The sequence below is a fragment of the Medicago sativa genome, chromosome 1 (assembly GCF_051527215.1).
Source record: "Medicago sativa cultivar Bolivia chromosome 1, Bolivia_mono, whole genome shotgun sequence".
Lineage (NCBI taxonomy): Eukaryota > Viridiplantae > Streptophyta > Magnoliopsida > Fabales > Fabaceae > Medicago > Medicago sativa.
In genome coordinates, this window is record NC_140749.1 from 4906389 (window position 1) to 4920632 (window position 14244).

Genomic DNA, 14244 nt, shown 5'->3' on the forward strand with positions numbered 1-14244 from the left:
AATGAAGATGGTGAAATTGAAATTTCTGAGTCATTGCGATTCAACTTCGACACAATAAGAGATGCAACGGGTGAGTTTTTTGATTATAATAAACTCGGACAAGGCGTATTTGGGACTGTTTACAAAGTAAGATAACATTATTAAATATCGTTTCATACTCAGGTACTTGTTGAGAAGGCTCTCTCCACTGGACAAGAGAGAGGCCTATAAACAACTATTCATTCTGAATAATGTTATCTTACTTTGTAAAAATCGAACGTATTTTTAGGGAAGGCTCTCTCCACTAGACAAGAGATTGCTGTCAAAAGATCTAGAATTTATGAATGAATGAAGTGCTTTTAGTGGCTAAGCTTCAACATCGAAATTTAGTTAGGTTACTTGGTTTCTGTATAGAAGGAAGAGAAAGACTACTTGTATATGAATTTGTTCAGAATAAGAGCCTTGATTACTTCATTTTTGGTAGGTTTTAATATATGTTGAACTGAAACGTATCTCTATTTATTTTGCTGTGATTGAAGACAACTTAATCAAATAGTTCAACGATTCATATTTGTTTTTTTTATGTTTCTATGTAGATCAAACCAAGATCACAATTAAACTGGAACAGAAGGTATAAAATCATTGTAGGTACTGCTCGAGGAATTCTTTGCCTTCATGAGGATTCTTGGCTGCGTATTATTCATCGTGATCTCAAAGCAAGCAACATTCTATTAGATGAAGAGATGAATCCAAAGATAGCAGATTTTGGCATGGCTAGACTGTTTGGTGTGGGCCAAACTCAGGAAAATACAAATAGAATTGTGGGAACCTAGTATGTATGCAAAAACAGTATTGAAATTAGTGACATAACACATAGTCGATTCAATTTCGAAATAAGAAATTGAATTCCTCAGCTAAGTGAATGTTTGGATGATAGGTTTTGAAATTAGTGTTTGATCCAATGGGATAGTAACTTTTTACTCAAATCATGTTCAAATACAGGTCAAAGTAATCTTGCCAAACTTGTAGTTTATATATCCTAAGGTGAAAACTTTGATATGTAACTTGTGTTATGAAGGTTCTAAAAGTATGAAAGCATTACATGCTGTCATATGCCTAAGTAATCTTGGGAAGATTGATACTTCATGAGGTATTTTATTAAGTATATTTTTATTGGTTGTACTGGTTAGAATATTGAAGAAGTAACATAGTGCTATATTGCCAAATATAAGAAATGCTATCCTTTTCATTTCTCTTACAAAAGTTTGCAATTTGGGAATGCTTTCTGGTTTATAATTGATCTGTTTTTTTTTTTGTTGGCCTTTGGTTTAATGTACTGGTTCTATAATAATGACTCATGTTTGTAATCCCTAAATTGTCTGTTTGTAGTCTTGTTTAAATAAACCACATGTACTAACTTTGATCCTAGGTGCTCTATACACGTGTGTTCCATAAAATTTACACCTATAAAATAGAGTATATTTTTTAGACTGTTTATTACAGCCATAAGGGAGTCTATTTCCTGTCTTCAAGTTGAGAAATTTTAGACACTATTTATTGTATTTTTATCATTTAGAGACCAAATAAAAGAAAGAGTGATAATTTAAGGATAAAATTGACACACAGTTGGCAACATGATTCTCTACTAAGATTTCTAGAATCGCCCATTTGGGAGGTAGCTCAGCCTTGGTAAAAAACCATATGTTCCGCTGCTGGCTCAAGGATACTCTCGAGGTTTAGTCTCATAGCGGGCCCAAAGAGCCTAAGCCGTGGGGATACTGTGGGAGTCAATTTGCAAAATTGAAGTGTTACACAACAGATCCACAAGAAGTAATAACAATGCTTTCTTTCTTCTTTCTAATGGGAAGGAAAGCATTCTTCGACAGAAACATTCTTTAGGACTGATATTGTTGTTGTTGTTTGATCAAGTTATTTTGATATTAGTTACTACTTCCCCTTTGCTCCATACATTTAAATTTATTGGTGTGAGATTTGAGACCGAATTCACAACAGATATCAAGAGAGAGAGAGAAATAGGAATTTGCATATTCAAATATGAATTGACATCTTCATTTAAGAAAGTTTTGTTTCAAATAGTTTTAATATTAAAAGCTTTGCACCAAACAAAAAATATAGTTTTAAAAGCTAGGAACAGCCAAATCTATGGCCGGCCAAATTCTTTTTCAGTAAATGCTCATTCCACTTTTTAAAGCTTCAAAGATCCATAATTATTGTCTGTTATTTCCTTACAATGTCTTCATTTCTTTGTTCTCTCCTTCTCATATTCATTTTCACATCTCAACTTACCACAGCTAACATTGACGGTGCAAACAAATTCCAATACTTATGTGATCAAAATAACGATAGAGGCAATTACACAACCAACAGCACCTACCACACAAACCTCAAAACCCTTTTATCAACTCTCACTTCCAACAAAGAAATCAACTACGGTTTCTATAATTCCTCTTATGGCATAAATACTGACAAAGTAAACGCTATTGGACTATGTAGAGGAGATGTCAAACCCAATGATTGTAAAAATTGCCTTCAAAATTCAACCGTCTTTCTAACACAACTTTGTCAAAATCGAAAAGAAGCAATTGGATGGTACGATGATGAAAAATGCATGTTGCGTTACTCAAACCGTTCAATATTTGGTCTCAATGAAATTGGACCTCGTTATTTAGCATGGAATGTGCACAACGTAACAAATGAATTCGGAGATGAATTTGATAAAGCACTGAAAAATTTGTTGTATAATTTAAGAAATGGAGCTTCTTCAGGGGACAGTGACCTTAAATATGCTGTAGGAAGTGACCAGGTTGGTCCAAATAATAGTCAAACTATATATGGTCTTGTTCAATGCACACCTGATTTGTCTAAAACATTGTGTGATGATTGTTTGGTTCATTCTATCAAAGAAATTCCAAATTGTTGTAACAATAGGTTAGGTACTAGAATTGTTAGACCCAGTTGTAATTTGCGATATGAAACCAATTCACTTTTCTATCAACCAACACAAGATTCACCGTCATCATCGTCATCACCAACATCAGATCCACCATCACCAACATCAGTGCCATCATTCTCAGCTCCTCCTCCGTTTGCACAAAACACTATTTCCTCTCCAGGTATATATTATATTAAACTTGTCAATAGATCATATAAAGTTTTACATGTCGCATGGATAGTTTCTTTAAGATTATTAAAAACTCATTTTTGATGTTTTATAGTTGGGTTTTTGTGTTAGCTATTTTTGAAAATAGTTTTGATATAAATTAGTTATAGTTTTAGAGATTTTTATGAAAACAATGTTATTTTGTGTTTGATTAAAATTACAAAAAAAAAAAAAAAAAATCACTCTTTGTAATGTTTTTCCTTTTTTTTTTTTTAAACAATATTTTTTTTTGAAACAGGTACACACAAACATAACTATAACATAAAAAATAATTTCCTAATGATCTTAAATAAACAAACATTATATATGTTAAAAAGATTTCAAAATCAAGTTTATGGTGGTCTTTCTCCGTGTTTTAAGGAATGAATCTTGTCAACAAAAAATCTTCATGTTATGTAATCACCACTTTAAAACTCTTCTCTGCATAAATTATCTTTCTATCTATTTTTCAATGGATGATATTTCAATGTTTCCTCATGTCACATTGATACATAAAATTTTCTCTTAATGAGTATAGTTATTAATTATTAATTTTGTTAGTTGTTAATTATTTTTGTTAAAGGAAATATTTTTTGTTTGTGCAGGAAAAAGCAACAACAGTACTACCATAGGCATCGCTGTAGGAGTACCAATTGCCCTTCTTGTTATGGTCTTCATTTTTATCTGTATCTATTTGAGAGTAAGGAAGCCAAAGAAAAGGTGTGAAGGTAATTAATTCGTTTCAAACATTGATTTTTTTTTTTTTTTTGATGATGTTTGAAACATTGATATACCTTCACTATTGCAATACAATTTTATGAGACTTGGAACTTTTACAATTGCACATAGATAATGTTAGTAAATCCTCTTTCAGTAATTCAAAGCATACTTTACTCATTCGTAGTAATCATAAAATGAGAAAAAAGTAGAGGGGAAATAAAAAAGTACAGTTGAGGAATAAAGCTGTTTTTTTTTTTTTTTTGAAAGGATTGGAATACTTATACTCCCTGTAACAAAATTTTGCTGAATAAAATGGTAATATATAGTTTCATATCACGTATGACAAAAATCTTCTACCCATTTGTTGCAGATGTTCAAGAAGAAGAGGAAGACGACAAAATTGATATTACATCTGAGCAACTGCAATTCAACTTCAACACAATACGTATTGCTACGAATGATTTCTCAGATTCTGGTAAACTTGGAAAAGGCGGATTTGGGGTTGTTTACAAAGTAAAATAACACTACTAAACATTCCTTTATCAATCAAAATATTCTATATACTCTTATACTTGTTATAAAAACTTATCATTATTAAATATTTTTTATTTTCAGGGTAGGCTCTCCAATGGACAAGAGGTTGCTGTCAAAAGGTTATCAATAAATTCTGGACAAGGAGATTTAGAGTTTAAGAATGAAGTGATTTTAGTGGCTAAATTTCAACACCGAAATTTAGTTAGATTACTCGGTTTTTGCCTAGAAGGAAGAGAAAGACTACTTGTATATGAGTTTGTTCGTAATAAAAGTCTTGATTACTTTCTTTTTGGTAGGTTTTATTATATTTATAACTATAGTTATGGTTGATCACTAAGCTTATTAATTACATTGTTATAAGATTGAAAGTGGTTGGGTATGTCAAATGCAGATCAAGCAAAGAGAGCGCAATTAAATTGGGGAAAGCGCTATAAAATAATTTTAGGTATTGCTCGAGGCATTCTTTACCTTCATGAGGATTCTCGATTTCGTGTTATTCACCGTGATCTTAAAGCAAGCAATATTCTCTTGGATGAACATATGAATCCTAAGATAGCTGATTTTGGCATGGCAAGACTTTTTGGTGTTGACCAAACCCAGGAAAACACAAATAGAATTGTGGGAACCTAGTAAGTATGAAAGAAAAAAAAATATTGGTTGATTTTCATTTTCGATCACTATGCTTAGTTTATGCAAATTAGTAGAAAGTTGAAGATAAGTGAAAATATTTTTCTTAATTTAGCTTAACCATCCGTATTGTTTTGTAGCGGATATATGGCCCCTGAGTATGTAATGCATGGACACATTTCAGTAAAATCGGACGTTTTCAGTTTTGGCATATTGATTCTTGAAATTGTAAGTGGTGCAAAAAACAGCGGCATTCGTGATGGGGAGAATATAGAATATCTCTCAAAGCTTTGTAAGTCAAATTTTTTTTGCCATCGTATCTTCCAAGTTATAATATTTTTGTTTTAATTTAAACTAGCTTAGAAGTGAAATTATATCTAACTTAGAATAGTATCTGCATTTGGGTAAAATTGTACAGGCATGGAGGAATTGGAAGGAGGGAACTGCTACAAGTATCATAGATCCGACATTAAACAATGATTCACGAAATGAAATGTTGCGATGTATCCATATTGGATTACTTTGTGTTCAAGAGAATATAGTGAGCAGACCAACCATGGCTTCTGTTGTAGTGATGCTTAATAGTGACTCTGTTACTCTTCCAATGCCTTTGGAACCTGCATTTCATATGGATTCCAGAAACTTTGAAGATATGAAATCATTGAGTGATAGTTCAGCTAAGGAGTCGGTCAACGGGGCTTCAAATACAGAGCCTTTTCCTCGCTAGTTATAATTTTAATCATGAGAATGTCGATGATAGTCATAGATCATTAGCTCTGAAGCACGGGTACTCCGTTTTGCTAAACGTACCCGTACCGGGTACTGCGCGGGTACTGGTACACGTACGGTACGCGTACTGTACGCAACCATGAAGCACCAGGTTTTTTTTTTTTTTTAATGGTTGGGTACGGACGGGGTACTGCAGTGGTACTGATTGGGTACGTTTATCCTCTTTTTTTGGAGAAAATGGAGCAATTATAGTTTTTTTTTTTGTTTTTTTATAAAAGTCAAACTTAACTCCACGCACATCCTCTTTTTTTTTTGAGAAAAACAAACCCTTTTATGAGAATTAATAGCATTGAAGCTAGTCATTTTACTGAAGATGAGGAAGGAAATAGTGATATCGACACAGTTGGAGTGTGATTTTTCCTATTCATGCATAGTTATTAAGTTTTATCACGTACTTTAGTTTTTCAATTTGGATGTTTTAGCGTTGTAATTTTTTTTTGGTTGAATTTTTGTCGTCATTTGAGCAATATAATTTTCTCATGCAATGTTATTTATTTTAAATTAAAAAAAATTATCGTAACGTACCCGTACCTTTGTTTTTTGAGAAATGCCGTATCCCGTACCCGCACCCGCACCCGTACCGGGTACCGTACCCGCACCCGTGCAACACAGATCATTAGTGTTGTAAATACTAGACTATTGTAAATAGTAGTTTTTTTTCCTTCATAAGGCTGGTTATATAATGTCATTAGCTTAAGAATATTATCTATTTAAATTTAGTAGCTCTTATATTGGTATCACATTATTGAAGTATACCGGTCTTCTTTACTACATGGTATCAAAATCTATTCAAGATTTGTTGACACACTCATATCATGTCCAGATGTCCACTCCTTGGCTTGGGGGGGGGGGGGGGGGGTTTCTTAAGTGTCAACCAAACAATTCACGTTACTTATTTAGGAACAATAAAATAAATAAAGATAAAGGGTTTAGAGTTTTACAATTTAATATGTATGCAACAGAACAAAGTTTACATGTTTTGATTGCAGAATGTTAGCGGCGGTTAGGATTCTTCGAATCCCCTCTATTTAGTTGTTGGGTTTACTTAACAGTCAAGTCTTATTCATGTTATTTATCGTTATCTATCTAAGTGATGAATTCATGGGGTTTTACTACGTATCAGCTGTCGAGTTGCACCTGCTGATCACACGAAAAGGTACGCGTGGGGTCTTCCTCTCTCATAGATATGCGATCATTTCCCTCCAGCTGTCAGTTGCAACCATTACACCGGAGCTTCTACGTGTTTAAGTGTTTAGGGTTGTCAGTCCTATAAAGAGATACACTTACGCACAAAAGTTTACGTGTAGGTTCTTACTTTCTATTGAAAATGATTTGTTTATTTTAAATTCTACTAAAAATGAGTTGCCCATGATGCTTCATTTTAAATTCGGCTGATAACTTATATTTGAGTTGATTTCTCTCAGATAATCATCTCTTGTAACAATAATATCATCAAAATAAGCAAGAAGTACTATCATTTTTCCTCCTTGTGAATGTTCCAGTAAAATAGTATGATCTCCTTGAATTTGCTTATAACCCAAGCACATCATTGTCTGTGTGAATCTTAATAATAATGCTTGAGGGATTGCTTTAGTCCACATAAGACACTATTCAATTGACACACGTTGTTGGCTCCATTTATGAGACCAAAGGCATGTGAAATCTCCATGTACACATCCTCCTCCTCCAAGGTACGATTCAATGGCCTCAAAAAAAATTATGTTTTCAAGAAAAATAGAATCATTATTGGAAGCTAGTAGCCAAATCTTTGAGAAGATAAATATATTTCCGAAATACACGTGGATTGGAAAAAACAAGATCTCCTTGATTCTAACTGCAGAGATATAGTATTTGTTTGGACACAAGCCAATATTCAGGTACACACACAATACTAAACAAATTTAAAAGAGAATGAAATTAAATAATATCAGTTGATCTGACTAAATTATTTTTCTTAAAAATTATTGCTTTCATGTGTATGTGTCCAAATAATATTGATTTGAGGTTGTGCCATGAAAATTGGCACAAATCGCCCAAATTGGCCTAAATCCAAATTTCTCATTTCAACAAAGTAACAGTAGAGATGGAGGTCAAAATGATCTTGTTGTGTGATCCATTAGTGTATGAGGAGAGAGTGCTTGGTCAAACAAAATAATTTAAACTATTGACTGGTATTAACTAAGGGTTTTATAATTAAATAGTCTATGTTTTGACTTGTAATAACTAAGAATTTTATAATTGAATCGTGTATGTTTTGATTGGTAATCCTATACTTAACTAAGGATTTTATAGATCATGTAATTAATAATTATCGTCGGTTCGAAAGTGCCGTGGAACTTTCAGGTACGGTGTGTGTATTGTGGACCAATTTTTGTCTCAGGTTTCTTGTATCTTTCTAACAAATAATCTAATGCAGAAAAGTCAAGAAAATATAGTTATTCAACCAAAGAAACTTCTTGCATTGAATGGGAATTGGGTGGGTCGCTAGCAGAACTATAAATATCACCGTGTCTCCGTTTCATATTCTTTTTAATGCATGATAATTGATATTTGATAATAGTAGAAGTATAAAGACTCTCCCTATCACATCACAATAACAACAACAGCAAAAAGTTTGGTAAAAAAAACAACAAAAGTTATTGATCCCCTAAAAAATTATTAATCACATTGAAAGGTAACTATAGTCCAAAAGGAAATAATAAGAAAAAGAATTATAATTTGTTTTCTGCATATATAACGATCACATGATTTTTTCACACCTAGTTAAAAGAATACGAAAAAGAATTGTAGGAATTATTACTCAACTATGAGGGAATTTAAATGCTCATACCTACCAAAATTTGACGAATGCCAAAAACAAAAAATTACTTTTTATGAAATGAAATAATTTTCAATTCAAGATAGGTGACTTTAGTTATTTGCCTGCAATAGTCAATCCTTCACTTATACACACCTAACGCCACATAGAACCTATCCAAATCTTTCAATCTTCAACAACAAAAAACTTCAATTCTTTGTATCAATAGGACAATCAATATGGCTATTCCTTCCTTACTTTGCTCTCTCCAAATTCTCATAATCATAATTTTCACATCTCAAACCAAAGCTGTTGTATACGATGAAACAAATTTATACCATTACGTTTGTGATCAAGACAATAATAGAGGTAACTACACAACAAATAGCACCTATGACAAAAACCTCAACACACTTTTATCCACTCTCACTTCCAACATAGAAATCAACTACGGTTTCTACAATTTTTCACACGGTGAAAACAGCGACAAAGTCTACGCAATAGGACTATGCCGAGGGGATATTATGCCGAATAATTGTCGCAGTTGCCTCGGCAGCGCCAGAACAAATCTCACACGTATATGTCCAAATCGAAAAGAGGCTATTTTTTGGTCCGAAGATGAAAAATGCATGTTGCGTTATTCGGACCGATTAATATTAGGTGTAATGGAAGATGTTCCTATGTTTGCTTCAAATAATGAAAATAATTCAAGTGATGTTGATTTGTCTAATGAAGTTGTTACTACTTTGTTGAATAATTTAACAAGTAGAGCTGTGAAAGGTGATTCTAGGATTAAATATGCTGTAGGCAGTCAACCTGGTCCTCAGTATGAAGTTATATATGGTTTGGTTCAATGTACACCTGATTTGTCTGAAACGGATTGTAATTCATGTTTGGTTGAGAATCTTCAACAAATTCCTAGTTGTTGTAAAAATAAGATTGGTGGAAGAGTTGTTAGGCCTAGTTGTAATATGAGATTTGAAACTTCTTACCTTTTTTATGAGCCTAGAGCATCACCGCCGCCGCCACCACCATCACCTCCTCCGCCGAGCACCACCGGTGGTAATACTTCCTCACAAGGTACTTGTTACATTAAGGAGTTTATAGATTTCTAAATATCTAATTTGTTATGTTTTTGAAAAATATATCTTTTATTGAAATATTTATTTATGGATAAATGATGAGGGGATGATATTTTCTATATTGGTTATGCAAATGCTTCCAAGGTTTTCAATGAAAAGCCTTTTCAAAAGCAAAATAACGTGCAAATTATGTGGTATAGGTTGTCTACAATTTATGTTTAGGAAGAATATAATGATTCTTGTGGTCCAAATACGTTAACTGTTTTAGGGGATGTTTTTAAAATTTTTGCTCAACTTCTTGAGTGATAGATTCATAACTAAAAAAATTTAAACAAGCAGTAAATGTTACTTTATCAAAGTGGAAGAATTTGAATCCTTAACTCATTTAGTTATTTTATCACTATGAGAAATGTTGTACCAAACAAAATCACTGTGAGAAATGTTGTACAAAAATAAAAATCACTATGAGAAATGTTAATTTGACAATAATTACACCAAATTTGTTTACAGTGTCTAAATTTAGTTTTTATTAGTTGTTTTTTATTAGCTGTTTTATTTAAGAAATAACAGGTTTTTTAATAATTCTCATTCCTCTATTCATGAGATGATGGAAAAAGTTAAGTTCCACTCCTATTGGTGGTTGAAGGTTAATAATGTCACATTTGTGTTTAGTTGTCAGAGATGGTGGTCGGACCCGTTGTTTTGCTTGGGTATCGGCTGACCTATGTTCTTGTATTATTTTGTCTGACAGATTGTAACTTTTGACGGTTCTTCTTAGTACACCTTGCGCTGAGAAGACACATGTGATTATGTTAATATATACCATTTTTGCTTCTTAAAAAAAAAGTCACATCTATAATTATAAATGATGTATATTTGCATAATATCAACTTTTTTATATTCAAAGAACATCATTGCATCTAGGGATGGGAATAGGGTAGGCCGAGCTAGGCTTTGCAAGGCCTAAGTCTGGCATGCCATATTTTCTTAAAGCCTAAGTCTGGCCTGCGGCCTGTCATAGGCCTACTTTTTAGGCCTGAGCCTGGCATTCTGAAAGCCTGATACGACCTGCTAGCCTGTTTAAAAGCTTATATCTTATTAACATCTTTAAATACGCAATGTGATAGCGAACTAATAGTTCAATTAAATTAAACTCTATTTTGATAATCAACACAAGGTTTTAGAGAATTCGACTATATATTGTATCATATTTCTGTTCTACTTTATAATAATACATTTATATATGCAAAAAATTAATGTATACTAATAAAGCATAAATTATTGAAAAAGTTTACAAATTTATATTTTAATTCAAAGTACAAAATATAATATAATAATAAATAATATTATTCATATTACTTAAATAGGCCGGTCTAATAGGCTTAAGAGGCTTTTTGAGAGGCCTGTGACATGGCCTTTTAAGCTAAATAGGCTTAAAAAAAAAGCATAAGCCTTCTCTATTTAAGAAAAAAGTCTGGCCTGGCCTGACCTGTCGTAGGCTAGGTCGTAGGCCCCTGTAGGCTGGTCTGGCCTATTCCCATCCCTAATCGCATCACTATTCTTAAATAAAACAATGTTCTTCTAACATCTAAAAATGAACAACGCATTTGATAATAGTATAAAAATATATCATTTATCATTAATGACATGACTAGAAAAGAGAGAAAATATCCTGTAAGCTTAACTCAGTTGGTAAAGATATTGCATATTATATGCAGGGGTCGGAGTTCGAACCCCGGATACCCCACTTCTTCATATTTAAAATGTGTGGGCTCTAGCCACTAGGCTACTTGACAAAAAAAAAAAAAAAGAGAGAGAGAGAGAGAAATAAAAGCAATAAAAATCCAAATGACACCTAATCCATATAAATGTTAAACAACATTTTGGTTGTCAACTTATCATTACTCCTTTCCTTCAAAAAAAAACTTATCATTACTCCTTAATTAAACAACTTATTTGAAATTGTTAATGGTCTTTTATTATCTTGGTAAGGAGAGATTTGGTTTGTGCAGGAAAAAGCAACAATGGTTCTACCATTGGCATCGCTGTAGGAGTACCAATTGCTCTTGTTGCTATGGTCTTCATTTTTATCTGCATCTATTTGAGAGTAAGGAAGCCAAAGAAACCGTTTGAAGGTAATTAAATTGAAACATTGATATACCGTAACTTAAGTATTTTATATCACATTTAACATTTTGTTTACCTATTCATTGTAGAAATTCAAGAAGAAGAATATGATGAAGAAGATAAAATTGAAAGTCCTGTACCACTACAACTCAACTTCAACACCATACGTAATGCTACAAATGACTTCTCGCATTCTAATGAACTTGGAGAAGGCGGATTCGGGGTTGTTTACAAAGTAAAATACCACTATTAAACATCACTTCATTAATTAAAATATGAAATTTCTAATACTTGTTTTGAAAACTTATCACTCCTAAATAATATATATTTTCAGGGTAGGTTATCCAATGGACAAGAGATTGCGGTCAAAAGGTTGTCAATGAGCTCGGGACAAGGAGATTCGGAGTTTAAGAATGAGGTGCTTTTGGTGGCTAAGCTTCAACACCGAAATTTAGTTAGACTACTCGGTTTCTCTCTGGAAGGAAGAGAAAGAGTACTTGTATATGAATTTGTTCCTAATAAAAGTCTTGATTATTTCATTTTTGGTAAGTTTTAATATCTTTTGAAATGTATAATATCTATACTACTCCCTCCGTTTCAAAATGAGTGTCGTTTTAGGTGTTTACACACATATTAAGAAATGCAATGATTAAGAGAAAGAGAGTGGTTATTTTACCAAATTATCCTTATTAACTATTGGTTAGTTTTAAAAGTAGTACTTTGAAAGTAGTGCACAGAGTATTAATTAGAGGGTACAATTGAAAAAAAAAGTTATTATTGCATTGGAAACTGAAAGCGACACTCATTTTGAAACAATTTTTTTTGGCTAAAGCGACACTCATTTTGAAACAGAGGGAGTACTTTAGTTCTGGATGAATACGAAGCTCATTAATTGCATTGCTACAAAATTCAAATTGGTTGGGTATGTTATATGCAGATCAAGTTAAGAGAGCACAGTTAAATTGGGAAATGCGCTACAGAATCATTTTAGGTATTGCTCGAGGTATTCTTTATCTTCACGAGGATTCTCGATTGCGCATTATTCATCGTGATCTCAAAGCAAGTAACATTCTCTTAGATGAAGAAATGAATCCTAAGATATCTGATTTTGGCATGGCAAGACTATTTGGTGTGGATCAAACACAGGAAAACACAAAAAGAATCGTGGGAACCTAGTAAGTACTCAAAAGAAGTATATGATATTATTGATATTATATCAACAAGCTTAGCAAATGCAAAGTAAACATGATTGTGAACAAAATTTGATTTATCGAGGTTACTTGTCCATATTGTTTTTGTAGTGGATATATGGCACCTGAATATGCTATGCACGGACAATTTTCAGTGAAGTCAGATGTATTCAGTTTCGGTATATTGGTTCTTGAAATTGCAAGTGGTTCAAAAAATAGCGGCATTCGTGCTGAGGAGAATATGGAGTATCTCTCGAGCTTTGTAAGTCATATTTTTCATGTCATCATATCTTTCATGTTATATTACTTTGTTTTAATTTAACTTTGTTTAGAAGTGTATTATATATATCTAACCTAGTATTTTATTTGCATTTGGACAAATTTGTAAAGGCATGGAGAAATTGGAAGGAGGGAACTGCAACAAGTATCATAGATCCCACATTAAACAATGACTCACGAAATGAAATGTTGAGATGTATCCATATTGGATTACTTTGTGTTCAAGAGAATGTAGCTAGCAGACCAACCATGGCTTCTGTTGTAGTGATGCTTAATAGTGATTCTGTTACTCTCCCAATGCCTTTGGAACCTGCATTTCATATGGATGGCAGTATGAAATCATGGGGTCATAGTTCAGCTCAAGAATCAGTCAATGGGGCTTCAAATACAGAGCTATATCCTCGGTAGTTGGATTAATTTCAGTCATGGGAATGTCTATCACAACCATAATACATACATAGTCCATTAATAAACAAACTTAATTCTTTCCTCCAATGTATATACCAAGCATGTACTTTTTTTTTCTTCTTATATTTAAAACTAGAAGAGTATAACAATAATATAAGGAAAATGCTAATAATTATACTTTTTTCTTCTTTTTGTATAAGTAAACTGAATTTTTTTTTAATTTTTTAAATGCGATAGAGAAACCATCTTCGGTTTGTATTAATTGAAAATCTCATGCTACAATATTTGTCTAAACTAATAATTATACTTTGGTTAAACCTTTGTTTAGCACGTTGTCTAAACTGGCTTATCATTCAATCTTATTTATACTTTGTTTATCAAATATTGATAAAATAGTTTAGCTTGAACTAGTTGAGTTATCCAATCTCTTACGACAAATATATGTTATGTGTTCATTATTGACAAATATATGTCTCATTTTCTATATATTTATCAGTGATAAAAACATCAGAAAAAACATGTGATAAATACTTGTCACGTACTTTATTATGT

The 14244-nt window shown here is 32.5% G+C and overlaps 2 protein-coding genes across 2 annotated transcripts; both read left to right on the forward strand.

Moving 5' to 3' along the window:
- Positions 1-2170: 2170 nt before the first annotated feature.
- LOC146951942 (cysteine-rich receptor-like protein kinase 26) lies at positions 2171-5893 on the forward strand. The gene is made up of 7 exons (XM_085756798.1): positions 2171-3113; positions 3745-3867; positions 4230-4372; positions 4475-4685; positions 4785-5022; positions 5161-5310; positions 5438-5893. Exons 1-7 carry the CDS (start codon positions 2231-2233, stop codon positions 5745-5747), a joined length of 2058 nt encoding a protein of 685 aa, XP_085612924.1. The 5' UTR covers positions 2171-2230; the 3' UTR covers positions 5748-5893.
- A 2888-nt stretch (positions 5894-8781) lies between these two features.
- On the forward strand, positions 8782-13855 carry LOC146951943 (cysteine-rich receptor-like protein kinase 29). Its single transcript, XM_085756786.1, has 7 exons — positions 8782-9686; positions 11701-11823; positions 11905-12050; positions 12150-12360; positions 12753-12990; positions 13117-13267; positions 13396-13855. The coding sequence occupies exons 1-7, from the start codon at positions 8846-8848 to the stop codon at positions 13690-13692; spliced, it is 2007 nt and encodes a 668-aa protein (XP_085612912.1). The 5' UTR covers positions 8782-8845; the 3' UTR covers positions 13693-13855.
- Positions 13856-14244: the final 389 nt, after the last annotated feature.

Bases quoted from the DNA above. Each gene is read 5' to 3' on its own strand.
- LOC146951942 (XM_085756798.1), top strand. From the start codon at position 2,231: ATGTCTTCATTTCTTTGTTCTCTCCTTCTCATATTCATTTTCACATCT. The intron at 3,868-4,229 runs GTAATTAATTCG...CATTTGTTGCAG, and splicing joins GCCAAAGAAAAGGTGTGAAG to ATGTTCAAGAAGAAGAGGAA. The intron at 4,686-4,784 runs GTAGGTTTTATT...TGTCAAATGCAG, and splicing joins TCTTGATTACTTTCTTTTTG to ATCAAGCAAAGAGAGCGCAA.
- LOC146951943 (XM_085756786.1), top strand. From the start codon at position 8,846: ATGGCTATTCCTTCCTTACTTTGCTCTCTCCAAATTCTCATAATCATA. The intron at 9,687-11,700 runs GTACTTGTTACA...TGGTTTGTGCAG, and splicing joins TGGTAATACTTCCTCACAAG to GAAAAAGCAACAATGGTTCT. The intron at 12,051-12,149 runs GTAAAATACCAC...ATATATTTTCAG, and splicing joins GATTCGGGGTTGTTTACAAA to GGTAGGTTATCCAATGGACA.